Consider the following 15,389-nt stretch of genomic DNA (forward strand, 5'->3'; position numbering starts at 1 on the left):
CCCGTGGCTTTGTCTTTATCTGCCCAGCATCTTTTCTCTACTTCTTCCAGGGACAGCATTTTCTTCCTTTGGGGAGCTGTCCCTCCCGCTCCTCGCGGTTCTTGGGGCTCCATCTCAGTCCGCCCCCCCGTCCTCTGCACAGAACAGTCTGCCCGGCCAGCTCCTGGTCACCTCTCCCGTCGCGCTTCACGTCACCTCCCCAGGCACATTTCTCACAAGCCCCCGGATCTCCCTCATCTTAACACTTCCTGAACTTGTAAGGACCCCACAAGGGCAGGGATCACATGGTCTTGGCCACCTCTGAACCCCAAGCACCTGGCATATAGTTGATGCTCAGTGAAGACAGGTGAATAACGATGTAGCCCAAGTAGAATCAACCCCCTGGCTTATAAAGACCTTAACTGCCCCCCAGCTCGGCAGCACCTCATAGTTCTTCCCTGAAGTCCGGAAGAGGCCATCAGGCCTGAGATACTGTGTGCATCTTCCCCCACTAACAGCAAGGGAAGGCCAGCCGGGGGCAGCTAGGGGCCTCCCACTGCCGCCCCCCGCCCCCCCGGATGCAGTCAGACAGATTCAATTCGGTTAGCTTTTACCACTTATTCCCAAAGAGAAAAGGCATATAGCGTTCAGACACAACCAGATACGGTTTGATCTGATTCAAATAGCTTAAAAAACAGATTCTCCTGAGCGCCAGCCTGGTCCAGGGGACGGACCCAAGGGGCAAAGGCAAGGAACCAGCTAACGATCATGTCTATCTACATGGAAAATCTCTGCACAATTCAAAAATTAAAGTCGTTGGGCCAGTCCAGTGAAGAGGTAATAAGGTGTTTATTAAAACCTTTTTCACCCGGAGGCAGTTAACATTTATAATTTAAAACCCAGCCCGCTACAAAAAGGGGGGAGAATGGGATTAAAAACTGTGCAACATTGACAAAAGGACCGAGAGAGTCAAGGCCCGAGGAGGGAGAGCCCCAGGGGCCTGGGGTCCCTCCTCTCCCAAGGCCAGGAGCAGCGGCAGGGCGGGCACTGCGGGTGCCCCCAGCCCCTGCACGGCCCAGTGCACGGGCCTCTCCAGGCGGGGCCGTGCTCCCAGGAAGGGCCGTCAGTAGTGTGTGTTCATCGCGCAGAGGAGACAGAGCCACGGCAACTCAGGAGCACCCTGGCGGGACGGGGCCTCAGTCACCCGCCTGAGCCCAGACACGGGGGTTTTCGGGCAAGTGGGGCTTGTGTGTCAGGGCTGGGACGGGCCTGAGGGCCTTGGGGAGCGGGGACGGGGGCTCCTGTCCCTCCTATCCCTCTCCAGGAGCGTGCCCCACCCCGCCGCGCAGCAGCACCCAGAGCCCCTACCTCCCCCATTGCTGAGGCCGTACCCCACGGCCACTCTCTGAGAACGCCAATCACCACAGCTCCTGCGTGGGCAAAGACAGGGCCGTCACTGTCCACGGGGGCTGCAGACAAGGACCCTCATTCCCAGAGCGCTCCTGGAAAGTCTCCCGGCACCGGGGGCCCAGCCCTGCAAGCCTGGGAGCCACACTCACCCTTGGTCTCCCTCCAGCGTGCTCTGGACCTCCTTCAGGACTCCTGCAGGGCAGGGGGCAGGGGTGGGGAGCAGAGGCGTGGTGAGGCCAGCAGACACTCCCCTTTCTGCCCCTTCTACTGATGGGGTGAACGGGCCTGCCCCCCTTCAGGAAAACGGCCCTCGTTCCCACCCTGGCCTTCCAAGCACGCTCCCCCCCCCCCCCACCCCGCACATCCCTCCCGCCAGCCCGCCCGCCAGCCCCTGCCCTGACTCACTCTCGTCATTGAGCAGAGCGTGCTCCATCACGGGGCCCGACCTCCTCTCTGGAAGGCAGAGGCCAGGCCAGGTGAGCCTTGGGCCCTCCTCTGCCCCAGCTCCCTGCTTCTGGGGGCGGGGTTGCTGAAGCCTGAGCCCAGGACTGGAAGGGAAGCTGTTTCGACCCCCAGCCCGACCACCACCTGCTCACCGGGGATCCCCTTCCCTCCCCAGGTGTGCTCACAAGGCCTCGGCCCCCCCACGCCCCTGGCCCCAGAGAGACCTGTCTTACCCTCTCCATCACTCTGGCTCCCTGAGTTCCTGTGGAGAAGACACAGTAAGGATCGGGGGCCACTAGGCTCCCCGTTCTGGAGAGCCCTGGTCCCGTGAAGAATGAGGTCGACTGACCAGCTAGCATGGGAGGGTGGGGCATACAAAGGGGGGCAAGGAGGCAGAGCTGGGAGGGTGGGCTGAGTTCACGGGGGAAGGGGACTCTGACCAGCCCCCAGGGGGCACCCCAGGGAGGGTGGGGTGAGGAGGGGCTGGAGCAAAGGCCACCTGCCCGTTTACCCACCTGGCTCGGCCTGAGGCCTTCTCAGGGCCCGGTCTGTCGCAGAGACGGCTGTGGTTCTTCGTTCCTGCTGAATCCACCAGGCACCGGGGCTCAACCAGCCACTTGGTGGAGAGGGAGAAGCGCTCAAACTCGGAGGGTGAGATCAGGTAGAAACCTGGGGGGTGGAGAAGCCTGGCAGGTGAGGCCAGCCAGAGTCTGCCGGGCCTTGTGGCTGCCAACAGAGCTGCCCGCCCGGGGCGGGGGGGGGTTGGGGCCAGAGCCTCCCAAAGTTCTCTGCCTGAGGAGCCTGGCCTTGACCCGAATACCCCCGACTGCCCTTCCCAGCAGGCCTCGCGGCACAGCAGGAGCCCCAAACGCGGCCCTGCGGGCAGAGGTCCCGACGCGCCCACCGCCTGCACACCTTGGCCGTGCTTGGTGAAGACGCAGGAGGCGATGCCGCTGACGTCCTCCCGGCGGATGCAGCTGTACCGCACCTGGGGCTTGAGCAGGGGCAGCGAGACCACCTGGATGTCACCCAGGTTGGTGAGGACAGCCAGGTGATGCTCTCTGTAGCGCTCGGCCCGACAGCTCCCGAAGTGGGCCGCGCCGACCCGCCGCACCCGCGAGCCCTCCAGGGCGGTCAGCTTCAGCTTCAGCCTGGCACTGACCTTGGGCAGCGTGAACACCTAGGGCACAGGGCAGCCGCTCACACCCGCAGCCAGACCCGTTGGCAGAGCTCCTTCCGGTCCAGCGAGCGCTTCCCGCTTCCCTGCGCGAGGCCGCCGCTGGGCCTGGCCCTCAGACGGGTGGCCGCTGCACTCAGGCTGTGAGGACGCCGGGGCCTCTGCTTTCCCCGTCTGTGTTTCCGGTCCCTTCCCCAGACACAGGTCCTGCTTCAGTATCCCCACCACTGGCCCTGGGGCCCGGGGGCTCCAACAAGACCCCGCTTCTTTCCTGTGCCTCCGCAGCCCTCACACAGCAACTACAAGCACAACTTTAAGTGGGTCCCATACATTGTCGTTTGTGCCGGGGATTCCCGGGGGACCCCGCCTCCTCCCATAAGGCACCTTGAACTGCTCCTCCGACACGACAAGCAGCTGGTGGCTTCCCTGCATGTCGGGGCTCTTTGACAGGTCGTGGGCCACTTCCAGGGGCTCGGGAAGGGGCACACTGTGTCCGTCCAGCACCAGGATGCCCACCACGGGCGCTCGGTGCATCAGCTGGATCTCCTTGGCTGCAGGGACGGAGGGAGGCGGTGGGGCTGCTGGCTGGGCGGAGGACAAGGCTGGAGACACCACCCCGCTCCCAGCCGAGGCGGACAAGGGCCCCTGCCCTGCCCGGCACTCACCCTGCTCCGCCCGCACCGGCTCATCCAGCCTCCGCTCGGCGGGGGGCACGCGCAGCGCGAAGGCGTAGACGGTGCCTCCGTTGGTGCCAGCCCACAGCGAGGGGCAGTGGCGGAAGCCTGCCGGGAGGCAAAGGTTTACATCGAACCCCTGGCTCTGGGGGTCAGGGGGAGCCAGGAGGCCTGGCTCACTACCTGTGGGACTCCTAGGTCAAGTCAGAGAACTTTCATAGACCGCCATTCCTTCCGCTGTAAAATGGAGCTGCGGTGGGCCCTGCCTACCTCCTGGGTGTGCACGGGAAAGGCTGGGGAGGCTCGCTGACAACCAAGAGCCCCGCGCAGATGACCCCAAACCCGGGACAGCTCGGCCCTCGAGATACAGCAGCAGACAGCCCTCGGCCCACCCCTGCCCTGGCAGGAGAAGAGAAACAGCCAGAGGGCTTCTAGAGGGCCTACTGGGTACCAGCAGGCACGCGGCAGGTCCCAACGCTCGCAGCCACTCTAGGAGGAAGCTATCCCTCCATTTTACAGCGGGAGAAGCGAGACCCAGAAAGGCTAAGTGACACGTCCAAGGTCACCCTTCTAGAGAGTGGTGGAGCCTGGATACGAAGCCAGGGCGATCAGACTCGGAGACCCAGGCACGGGGGGGCAAGGGGTAGGCGGGGGCTCCAGTCTCCCCTTGCTCACGGGGGAAGCCCCTCTCAGGGGTGCACCAGCCGGCAGCCTCCTACACACCCTCACGCCAGAGGGCCCCCACCTCAAGCTGGCCACTCACTGTCCCTCAGGTAGGTGTCAGCGAAGTAGAGGGTCCGGACAAAGCCCGTGAAGGAGTCCTCCGCCGAGCGGGCCTCGATCTTGCGCTGCACGGGCGCCAGCTCCACGTTCTGCAGGCCGGTCCTCTCCGCCCTGCTTCTCCCCTCCTGCGCCTGCAGTGGAGCGGGCCAGGCCTGAGGGTGGGCTCTGGCCTTCCTTCCCGGGGGCATCGGATTGCTCAACAGCGAGCCTTCCGGGAAGACTGGCCACAGCCCCTGCCACCACCTCCCTGGTGATCCTGACCGAGGCCGCGACCCTGAGGCATTACAATGACTGCCTTTCACACTTAGGGAAGCCGAGGCACAGAGGAGCAGTGTGACGGATCCGAGGTCACAGGGTTGGTGGGGGTCGGGGGTGGCCCAGAGCCCGTGTCTGTGGCCAAAGCAGGCGGGGCAGGGAGGGGCGGGCGGGACCTGCCGCTGGCTGCTCCGGGCTCTGCCCGGGCTCGTGGCCAGCCTCGGCCTCACCTCTCCCGGAGGGCCAGCAGGCCGCCGCTTCCTGCTGGACACCCGGCTGCGCCGTATCCGGCGGAAGGACTGGCGCAGGGACTTCTTCAGGGACTTCACACGGGACAGCGGGCCCTCCAAGGCTAGCTGGTCGTTGGGGTGCAGCGTGCACCTGGGGGGACGTCGGGCCATCAGCGTGGCCGGGGCCTGAGGGACCTTGCCAATCCAGGCGCCAATCCCAGGCGAGGGCCCCGGCCACCCCGGGAGGTCTGCTCACTTGACAAAGACCTGCCGCCGCTGCTGGTGGTCAAAGAGGCCAAAGCCGTGGCTGGTGCCGAAGGCCACGAGCCGCCACTCGGAGTGCAGGGCCAAGGAGGTGACCACAGCCGGGGGCTGGCACTGCACCAGCACAAAGGGCTGGAAGCCGGGCTCGAAGTGCACGGGCCCCGGGCGGGCACACAGCCGCTCGTGCCCCTTCCAGCGGTAGCCCTCCTGGTCCTGCAGCAGGTCGGCCTCCACCTGCTCCACGGCGTGCTCCGCCTCCTCGTCATTCAGCTCCAGCACCAGCACCTGGGTGGGGCGGCAGACGGGCTGAACCACCCCCGGCACCAAGGGACAGCAGGACCTCGGGGACCCTAAGGGCAGGGGCGGCAAAGGACCCAAGATCCACGCCAAGGCCAAGGGTCAGAAGTGCCCAACCTCTGGCTCTTAATCCTGATTTCTAGAGGAGAAAGGCCTCCCTCTAATGGGGTCAGGGAACTTCTATTCACTGGGAGAAGTCAGAGCCACGGGGCAGGTGACGCACCAGGGGGGCGGCGCTCAGGAAGCTGGTTCCTGGCCCTGCTGCCCCCCAATACTGAGAAGGAAGCCCGTGGGCCTGGACGCTGCCCGAAGTCACCTGATCAGCCCTCCCCACCGCTCCCCACGCCCGGCCCGGCCTGCTACCTGCCCTGCTGTGCCGGCCACAGCCAGGTAGCCACTGTATTTGCAGAGGAAAATCTTCTGGATGCCCAGCCGAGGATCATCACTGTAGGGGTCGAAGGAGCCCACCTGACAAGGGAGAAGAGCTCCGTGAGGGGCCATAAGCGCTGGACCTGGCCCGTCCCCGCACTCCCTGGTTCCCAGGCTCCGGGCCTCACCTTGCGGAGGGGGGGCCACTCGTCCTCACCCTGCGCACTGAGGCTCTCGTTGGGGTCTGTGTCGGTGAGGAACACCCGTACCGTGCTGAGTTTGTAGAGCAGCCGCAAGCAGACGCCCGAGGCATCCCAGAACCGCACTGTGCCGTCCTCGTGCCTGTGGGCACAGCCCGCCTGCCGCCCGTGAGAAGGATGCCGGGCCAGAGGTGCCCGGGACTGGCACGCACCCCACCCCACCCCCGCCCGAGCTCTGCTCCCACCCCACACGTCCCACTAGGCAGGCGAGTACGATCAACGTCACCTACCCTGTGAGCAGCAGGTCCCTCTGGGGTGGGGCCGGGGCCAGGCTGGTGCCACCGTTAATGGGCCACTCCTGGAGGAGAAGTTCATGGGCGAGCCTGGCTCTGGGCTGGGGCGGGGCTGGGGCGGGGCTGGGGCCAGACCTACCATGGTGGAGAAGTGTGTGTTCTGCCGGCTGCCGGCAGCGATGACGCGCTCCCACAGCTTCAGGGGGATGTTGGAGACGTGGTGGGAGCAGGTGATGGCGGAGCAGTGCAGGGAGGCCAGGTAGGGAGGCTGGACCGGAGGCCAACCAGCCGTCTGCAGGTCAATCACGACCAGCTCCTCCTCAGCCAGCACTACCAGGGCATAGGGGTCATCAAAGGCTGTGGGGACAGGCCAAGGGTCAGGGGCTGCAGGAGCCACTGGGAAGCAGTCTGTCCAGCCTGGCCCTGTAGAATCTGAGGCTCTAGGGTTGGAGCCAGGGAACCCACATTTTAAAAGCAAGCTCCGAATCCAACAATGCATAAAAAGAATTACATGCCACGACTAAGTAGGATTTATCCCAGGTATGCAAGGCTGCGTCAACTTTCGAAAATCAATTAATGAAACCCATTGCATCAAGAGGCTAAAAAAGAGAAATGGGGAACTCCCTGGAGGTCCAGTGGTTGGGACTCCATGCTCTCACCACCAAGGGTCTGGGTTCAATTCCTGGTAGGGGAACTAAGATCCCACAAGCCGTGTGGTGTGGCCAAAAAAAAAGAAAAATCACATGATCATAGCGATAGATGCAGAAAAACTATTTGACAAAACCCAACATCCATTTATGATTAAAAAAAAAAACTCTCGGTAAAGTAGGACTAGAGGGGAACTGCCTCATCAGTGTAGAAAATCTAAAAGAATTGACCAAAATCTGGCCCTGGCTCCCAGCATGCTGTCAGGTGTGAGGAGGGAAGAAGAGGCTGAGAAAGGAGGAAAAGCAGGTTCAGAGTCTCCCTCCAAAGGGCCACTGGCAAGGCTGGGAGAACACAGCCCAGGGTGTCCTGAGCAGGCCTGCCTCCCTCACCTGGAGGCCTTGGGCCTGTCAGGTCAGAGTCATCTAGGGAGGAGGCCCGCCCTCCTGGAGATCTCCCGCCAGTCCTCCTCTCTAGGTTTCGACACCAGCCCTTTCTGGTCTTGCCTGTCACCCAATTTAGAAAGCTGACTCAGGGCTTTGTTGGCCTGGCTGAGTTCCAGGAGACCAGCTCAGCTGGCACACACTGCTACCTGCCCCACCCCACAAGGAGGGCTTCACCATGTCCAGGCCAGGAGCCCTTTGCCTCAGCTGGGTGGGTGTTAAGCCCAACAGTGCGGATCTGTCCACCTCTGGGCCAAGTCCCAGCTGAGCTGGGGAAGGGCAAAGAGAGCTTGGGGTGGATGGGAGGTGTGGCCAGAAAGGACAAGCCACAGGCCAGCAGGGAAGGAAAGGAGCAGCCTCGGGGACACAAAGAAGAGGTGCAATGGGACTTAGGGACTCAGGGGTGGCAGCTTTGGGAACGCCTGCAGGCCCTTCCTCTGTGTTTATGGATGGGGCTGGGCCCGATCCCCACCCGCCCTGGTGGCCTGCCCTCCACACTCACTCCCGCTCGCCTACCGGCCTCGGGGTTCGCCTCAACGAGGACAGTGAAGTCGATGACACGGGAGGTGAAGTCAAAGGCTGTGTGCTGGCCGTTGTGGACCACTGAGATGCAGTGGCGGTCTCCATAGCTGGCCCGCGGCATGCCGCCCTGGAAGATGGTGAAGGACAACCTGGCAGGCACAGAAGAGCGGGGGGCGGGCTGCTGACGCCGCCCCAGAAGCCAGGGGCTGAGCCGGCCGTGGGGTGGCCCTGTGACTGGCCTCTGCAGCAGGGCCTGGGATGAGGGCTGGCCTCAGTGCAAGTGCTCACTCAAGGTCCCCAGGGGGGGCTGGGGCGGACCCCCGTCTCTTCCCAACTCAACAGCCCCGGAGAACTTGGGAGCCAGCAACGGAGCACACGGGCTGCAGGCTCTGAGTCTCTGCCGCCACTCCCGTTTCAACCGGAGTGCCCTCTGTCCCCCTTTTCTGCTTATACATCATGTCTCCCTGTATGATTCTGTCTGAAGAAACAGGTCTGCTCCCAAGACAGAGTTTGGAACCTGCTGATCTGAGTCATCTCTCCAGGAGGGTGGAAGGGAAAGAATGGGAATGAGTTTTCAGGAATTAGTCAGAGAGAGGTATGAATGGCCCCCCGCCCCTCCCCGGCACCCTCACTAGGCACCATCTCCCCCAGGCAGAGGTTTGGGCAGCCTTTCCAGCTCCCCAGGAAAGCTCTAGAAAGGGAACAGGACAGAGCACTGATACCTACCCCTGCTTGGTGGTCAGCCAGAAGATTTTCGTAATAGCTTTGCAAGGAAAAGGGCCTAAAAGGAAAGGAAATACCTTGAACGGTCCTCCCGCTCTCAGGGGCCCGTGGGTCTGCAGCACAGCTCCCGCATACCCACGGAGCAGATCTAGGCTCGGGGGTCTCGCTCTGAGCAATTCCCAGAGAAAGTCACAGTGGGTGTCAGAAAACCCGCTGTGTGGCTTTGGACACAGCCTTCACCATCTCTGGGCCCCAGGTTTTGCTTCTATGAGTTGGACACCTGCACCCGAAAGCAGGAGAGACCGACTGGGGCCAGAGAGGACACCGCCTTGCGCACTGGAAGGCGGGCCCAGGTGGCGGGCGAGCACTGACCGTAAGGCACACAGCTGCGCAGGGGCTCCGGTTGCAGGGTGTCACTGGACACGGGCCACTGGCAGTAGCTACCGTCAGAATGGCAGCTGACAATTAGATGGCCGTCCCGCTGCCAGCAGACGTTCTCCAGTTGCTTCACGGTGGGAAAGGAGAGAGAGGGCGCAAAGGCTGGGATCAGGGGTGCGGTTCCATCGCCTGCACCCCACGCCTCAGACGGGGGCTGGATGTGTTATGTGGGGCCTGGGAGAACCACGTAGCACCCCTACCTGGCTGCTGAGGAAATGACAGAGAACACAGCTGCCCTGGAGGTCCCAGATGACGACAAGGCCCCGGCTGTAGCCCATGAGGATCTGGTTGGGGTCCCGGGGATGTTCCTGCAGAGCCTCCACCATCTCAAATGCCCGCCTGTGGCGGACCTCCTCTGGCAACCTGGGCAAGGGGAGCAGCGTGAGCCCACGTCACCGTCCACCGATGGGGCGTGGCTGAGAGCGTGGCACAGCCACGTCCGGCATCCCCGAAGCAGCGGGCAGCAGGCCGCCAGGACACATCATCAAGGGGAGAGAGAAGCAACGCATAGAACAGGGCAGCGACAGAGAAAACCCCCTAAGGATGCAAACGCAGGTGGCACAACTATAAGGAAAAGCAAGGAAGTGATTTCCAGAAAAGTCCATGTGGTGGTTACCTCTGGGGGAGGGAGGGAGCTGTGACAGAGAAGGGCAGGTGGGGGACCCTGGGGGGCTGGCAAAATTTTGTGTTTACCCAGAGTTGGCTACACAGACGCTCACTTAACAAGAATCCATTAAACTGTACATTCAAACTCAGTGCATTCCGGTAAGGTGTTGGTGTTTCATAAAAAAAAAAAAGTTTTTAAAACCTACAAAACAAAACTCTCTATATCAGTTGGCCTGGCCTTGAGCCTTGACCCCCTCCTCCTTTTCTGGGCCTGGAATGCTGATGTGAAGTTTGGAGGTGCTACAGCCAACAGAAGACCATGAGGTGGCAGGCACAGGACCAAGAGCCAATACCGAGGAGGGCGAGTAGGAAATGGAAACAGCCTGGATCCCAAGGGCATTTCTACGCTCAAACCCAAACCAAACCCTCTACATTTAGAACACAGATTTGGACCAACAGGAGGGGTTTCCAGGGCACCCAGGCTGGGAAAGCCCAGCAGGAGCTCCTCCTCGACTAGACTCCCACCGGCACGGGTAAGGTGGGCACTGGTACGGCCACACAGTGAGGAGCAGGTCCTTCCGCCATCCTGCCCACAGGCCAGGCGTCCCGGCTGAGCACCAGCCGTGCCTGCCACCCTGCAGACAGTCCTGCTCTGACCATGGGCACACTGCCCTGACTCTACCGAGCCCGGTGCTCAGAGGGACCCGGCCCCAAGCAGGAATCCTCCCAACCCAGCAATGCCCAGCCCTGCTTGACCATCACCCGGGGCCAGCCTGACGACCATGAGTGTTACAAGCCTGGTCCAGAGCCCTTAGGAAGGTCGGGCCGGAAGCAGCTCCACAGCCCAGCACCCCGGCCTCCTCCCTGCCCTTCTTCACCGCAGAACACTCCACGGCCATCAACCTGGCTCCCGTGAGCTCCTGCCGGACTCCTCCGCCCCCTCCTGTTTGGGGCCCCGGCCCCCCTCCACACCCAGACCTGATCTGACTCCCTCTCTCCCACGGGCACCACCATTAAGGAGCGAAGATTCTGAAACGATCTCAAGAAACCTACAGGTTGTGGCCGCCAGGGACTGGGGGCCATGGAGCCTGCATGCAAACGAACATGTGGCAGAGACTCCAAAACACAAGCATCAGCAGAAGCTGCCCAGCTGATGCAGGGAGGTTTGGGCCCCGTCTGCCCCACTGTGGAGCCCCGGGGCTTCGAGAGAGGTGGTATCCGTGCCAAGAACGCTGGACTGAGAGTTGGTGTCGTTGCACGATCATTCTGAGCCTTGTTTTCCTTTTAAGTGAGGTGACAAGTTACTCCCAAGACCCCTTTTAGTGCTAGGATGCTAACTCTTTTTTGGGGGTGAGGTTCTCAATTTGGGGGACAGGTGGAGAGCTGAGAGTCTGCCCTCCTGTCCCTGCAGATGTCCCAGGAGAGAAATTATAAGCTCCTGAGGCATAACCGGGATGGAAGGGAGAAGGCCACTCGAGGGGACAGGTTCCTCAGGGCGCGCGGGTCTCCAGGCCCGGGGCTCACCGCTGCAGCACGGCATCCGAGCTGATCGTCCGGTCCTCCAGCGCGCGGAAAGCCGGCAGCTGCACCCCGAACACACTGCCGCTCTCGGTGCCCAGGTAAAGCAGCTGGCAGGAGGAATGCGGCAGGACCACGGTGATCTGTGTGGCGCTGGGAGCGGCCCTGCAGATGGGGATGATGGCCCGTGAACTGGCTCTGCCCAGCCAGGGGGGGACCCACAGATAGGATCCCCTGACTCCCTCAGCGGCCCCAGGGAAGGCCAGGCCTGCGGGGGGGGAAGCAGGCCCGTGAGGTCCTTTGATGGGGTCCAGCAACTCAGGCCCCGACAAACATACTGTTTTTTTTTTCTGCCAAGACAGGAGACAGATGGCAGAGAGCTGGGGCTAAGAAGCAGGAAAAAAAATCCCTTGGCGCCTCCCACGTAGGCTCTGTGTGGGGATGGGGGGAGGCGGGCCGCAGCCCTGCCAGCTCCTCCCAGGGCACCCTGGAGTTGGTGCACGGGTCAGGCTGGTTAGGAGAGCAAGAAGACCGAGTTCTTACCCTGGGGGACCACGGAGCGTGAAACTCTCATCCTCCTGCAGCTCTGACACCCCGCCTTTGACCTTCAGGCACCAGAGGTGCAGGCTGTTGTCATCCAGCAGGGTGACCAGCTGGCACTAGGCAGGAAACGGGGCAAAAGCGTGCTGTCTCGTCCACCAGGGAGGTACAGCATTCACCGTGACCTTTACACACCGGGGCGGCCCAGCCTGTGCGGGTCATTTCAAAGAGCCCCAGAACCAAGAGACCCCTGGCTGCTGTTAGGGTGGCCCTGAATCACAGCTGTGGAAAGGCAGGTTTGTCCCGGGTCCTCCCATCAGCACCAAACCCAGGGCCACCAAATGCCTGCCTTTCCATACGTCCTTTCTGGAAGATGTGGAAGTAAGAAGGGCATGGGGGCGGGGGGCCTCACCTGGCCAGGCAGGAAGCGGATCTGCACTACTGCATTGTTCTCACGGTGCAGCCCCATGAACTCCACCCCTGGGGCACCATAGCTAGGAGTAGCAGGCTCAGGAAAAGCTCCAGAAGGCACGACACCACCCCTTGGCCTGCCCTCTGGGCCCACGTGGCAAGGAGTGTAAATGGCCAGCAGCAGAGAAGGGCTCGCCGTCTCCCCAGGCAGCCAGGTGGGGGGTTGTTTAGGGTGGGGAGGAGAGAGCAGGGGGCCTGGCCTGAAGGCACCGGGCCAGTAAACTACCCCTGAGGGTAAAGCCAGCCAACCAGGGACAGCTGTCACAGCCAGGAGGGGTGAAGCATTATCTTGGCAACCGTTAGGCTGTTCACTGTCACCCTGTCCCCCGCCTCACCGAAACCCATAACCTGAACTGCAACAGACTGTCAGCTACCACATGGTGGCACCTGTGAGAAGACACACAGGGCACTCGTGGGCCCACCTACGGCAGCCATGGCCATGGCCATGGCCGTGAGCCTTGGTGCTGAGAATGTAACCAGGATATGGCCGTGGCCTGGCAATGATTAACCAGCTGAGGGAGGGCTGAGCCGGCGGAAGCTGGGCCTCTGCCCTCCTGTGTACACACCCGCTGCAGCCTAGTGCTGCTGACTTGCACCCCCGGGCTCCCCGCACCTGCCCTGCAGCAGAGGAGGGAGTTACAGCTTTACTGGAGGAGGTGCCGGCTGGGCTCTCCACGGGTGGTGCCCCACCTCCCAATTCCCCTAGGTCCCACCCTGGCGTACCCTGGGGGCTCAGGTCAGATTCAAGGGTGGGACTCCCAGACTCGTAGCCCAGCCTAGGCCAGAGGACCCAAGCAGCGATTCCCCATCCTGGAACCTGTGGACTTGCCTCTGAAATGGACCCACGGGACCACGTCCAGCCTCAGGCCAGGGAAGGACTGTCCCCACCAACTAGGAGTCCACTCTCCTCTCCGGTGTGTGTGTGCGTGCGTGTGTGCGTGTACGCGGGGGGCGTGCAGGGTCGGGGGTAGAATCTGGAAGAGCAGCTGCCTTAGCGCAGCTCCTCTGGTTTGGACAGAGCCCTGAGTCCAGTCTACTGATCCTTTGGGGGTGGGGCCCATCCCCGGCCTCCACTTACTGCATTCGGGGCTGACTCCTAAGAGGGTATTTGGTACGTCCCGGGAACAAGAGGGGTCATCTGCAACTTGCTTTTCTATGGAGAGGTGGGGGAGTCCTTCCTGAATCTCACCAATGCCAAGGCCCCTGGCCCTTCCATGGCACCCCTGGGTGGCAGCTGGGAGAACGGAAAGGATACAGCTTGATGGCTCCGGAGCGGGTGCCGATGGCCAGGATGCGCAGGGAGGGGCTGTAGCCGAGGGCGCTGGGCTGGTGCGGGAAGCCATGCTCCACCGTCTGCAACGAGAACCAGGCAGGCGTGGGCCTGTAGACACGTCCCCTCTGCCCCTCCGTGGCCGGGGGCAGGGGGTCAGTGCCGGAGGGAGGAGCCGCAGCAGAGAGCCACCCCCAGCAGGAAGAAGGAATTCAGTCTCGTTCAGGTCCTCACCCAGACACACCTGGGCCCCACCCTCAGTCCATTCCTGGCGCGCGGTCCGGCGCGCGGTCCTTGGCCACATGGTCCTCCCTGGGAGCTCATTCTCCCGGGACACCGTCCTGGCCCCTTGCTCTCCAGGAACTCTGACCTGGTTCCTCCACCACCCAAACTGTGGGCCACCCACCCAGCCCTCCTACAGGGGTGCGGGGGGAAGCTCTGGGGGGCTGGCACAGGGGAGGCACCAGGTGGCTCAGGAAGCCCAGCCGCACTGCAGCTCCAGGCGGGCCCCTGGGGTCCGACGGAACCCACAGCTGCCCTTCCCGACTCTGGGCCACCCGAGGCTCCTCCAGCACTGAACATCTGCTCTGTCTCAGGTGCCTCGTTGCCACTATGAGTTCTCTTCCACCATCTTCCCAGGGAGGAAGCTTCTGGAGTGTTGTTGCAGACACATGCTTTGGCTCAGTTCTTATTATAGAAATAATACACATTGTAGAAAACTTGGAACATATAAAGGAGTTTGAAAAAGAAGACAAAAATCACCCACACTCCCACAACTGGAGTAACCCTTCTTCCTAGCAAGGGTGTGTATCCAACTGTAAGCGTGTATGGGCCTATACTTAAAAACAGACACCTCAGAGAAAGACAAATGCTGTATGATATCACTTGTATGTGGGATCTAAAAAATACAACAAACTAGTGAATATAACAAAAAAGAAGCAGACCCACAGTATATAGCAAACAAACTAGTGATTACCAGTGGGGAAGGGTGTTAAAATTTTTTTTAGATTTTGGGACTTCCCTGGTGGTCCAGTAGTTAAGATTCGGCGCTTCCACTGCAGGGGGTGAAGGTTCAATCCCTGAACTAAGATCCTGCATGCAGCGCGGTATGGCCAAAAAAAAAAAAAAAATTATATATATGTATATATATAATTGTTTAATGTTTTAAATAAAAAATATGAATAAAATAAAATAAAAACATATAGGAAAGGACCAAAAAACCCCCCAGAGACCTAACTGGGACCATGCCACATGAATATACATACAGACACACAGCTCTGTGGTCTGTCTTTCCACCCATAGCCAGCCCAGGCTGTTAAAAGCAATAAAACGACTTTTTTTTTTTTCATCGCACGGTATGGCTTGCGGGATCTCAGTTTGCCAACCAGGGATTGAACCCGGCCCACAGGCAGTGCCGAGTCCTAACCACTAGACCACCAAGGAACTCCCTAATACGACTTTTAAAAGAATGTTCCTCGGGGGGAGGTGCCCTAACTCACCAGGCCTCTGTTATTGAACATTTACTTTGTTTTTAGAGGTTTTGTAATTTCCAGTTGCATCGATGACTATTCTTGGGCTCCTATCTCTGCCTGCAACTCAGTATTTCCTTAGGCAGGTGTCCCAGGGGTGGAATTACAGGTTAAAGAGGTATGGATGGAAGCACTAGAGACTGAGATTGACAAACCGTCTTCGGGAAGGTTTTCAGGTTGTTTCTCAGTCAGCTAACCCCACTGCCCCCCGCCATCCCCCGCCAGGGGATACTGAACCTGTAGAGCTATAGATTCCAGCAGGACAGAGGATGCCAGCCACCGATTTCAAAGTTTTGTGTGTTTTTTTTT

General features: G+C 61.0%; 1 protein-coding gene across 7 annotated transcripts in view; it reads right to left on the reverse strand.

Moving 5' to 3' along the window:
- Positions 1-809: 809 nt before the first annotated feature.
- Positions 810-15,389, reverse strand: part of LLGL2 (LLGL scribble cell polarity complex component 2) — a 33,109-nt gene continuing 18,529 nt past the window's right edge. For 3 of the 7 annotated variants that reach the window (XM_059048041.2, XM_067020898.1, XM_067020899.1), the window contains 24 exons: positions 13,537-13,634; positions 12,223-12,304; positions 11,814-11,929; positions 11,277-11,435; positions 9,347-9,509; positions 9,081-9,213; positions 8,712-8,766; positions 7,980-8,134; positions 6,515-6,732; positions 6,373-6,440; positions 6,071-6,224; positions 5,877-5,981; positions 5,209-5,501; positions 4,953-5,103; positions 4,448-4,598; positions 3,676-3,792; positions 3,395-3,561; positions 2,749-3,013; positions 2,349-2,502; positions 2,067-2,095; positions 1,795-1,842; positions 1,539-1,581; positions 1,348-1,409; positions 810-1,159 (listed from right to left, as the gene is read on the reverse strand). In XM_059048041.2, coding sequence (XP_058904024.1) covers positions 1,149-1,159; positions 1,348-1,409; positions 1,539-1,581; positions 1,795-1,842; positions 2,067-2,095; positions 2,349-2,502; positions 2,749-3,013; positions 3,395-3,561; positions 3,676-3,792; positions 4,448-4,598; positions 4,953-5,103; positions 5,209-5,501; positions 5,877-5,981; positions 6,071-6,224; positions 6,373-6,440; positions 6,515-6,732; positions 7,980-8,134; positions 8,712-8,766; positions 9,081-9,213; positions 9,347-9,509; positions 11,277-11,435; positions 11,814-11,929; positions 12,223-12,304; positions 13,537-13,634 — 2,997 coding nt within the window. In that variant the 3' untranslated portion in view covers positions 810-1,148. The remainder of the gene's footprint in view (positions 1,160-1,347; positions 1,410-1,538; positions 1,582-1,794; positions 1,843-2,066; positions 2,096-2,348; positions 2,503-2,748; positions 3,014-3,394; positions 3,562-3,675; positions 3,793-4,447; positions 4,599-4,952; positions 5,104-5,208; positions 5,502-5,876; positions 5,982-6,070; positions 6,225-6,372; positions 6,441-6,514; positions 6,733-7,979; positions 8,135-8,711; positions 8,767-9,080; positions 9,214-9,346; positions 9,510-11,276; positions 11,436-11,813; positions 11,930-12,222; positions 12,305-13,536; positions 13,635-15,389) is intronic. The other 4 variants (XM_067020897.1, XM_059048040.2, XM_067020901.1 and 1 more) reach the window with 2 other exon arrangements.

The sequence above is a fragment of the Kogia breviceps genome, chromosome 19, assembly GCF_026419965.1.
Source record: "Kogia breviceps isolate mKogBre1 chromosome 19, mKogBre1 haplotype 1, whole genome shotgun sequence".
Classification (NCBI taxonomy): domain Eukaryota; kingdom Metazoa; phylum Chordata; class Mammalia; order Artiodactyla; family Physeteridae; genus Kogia; species Kogia breviceps.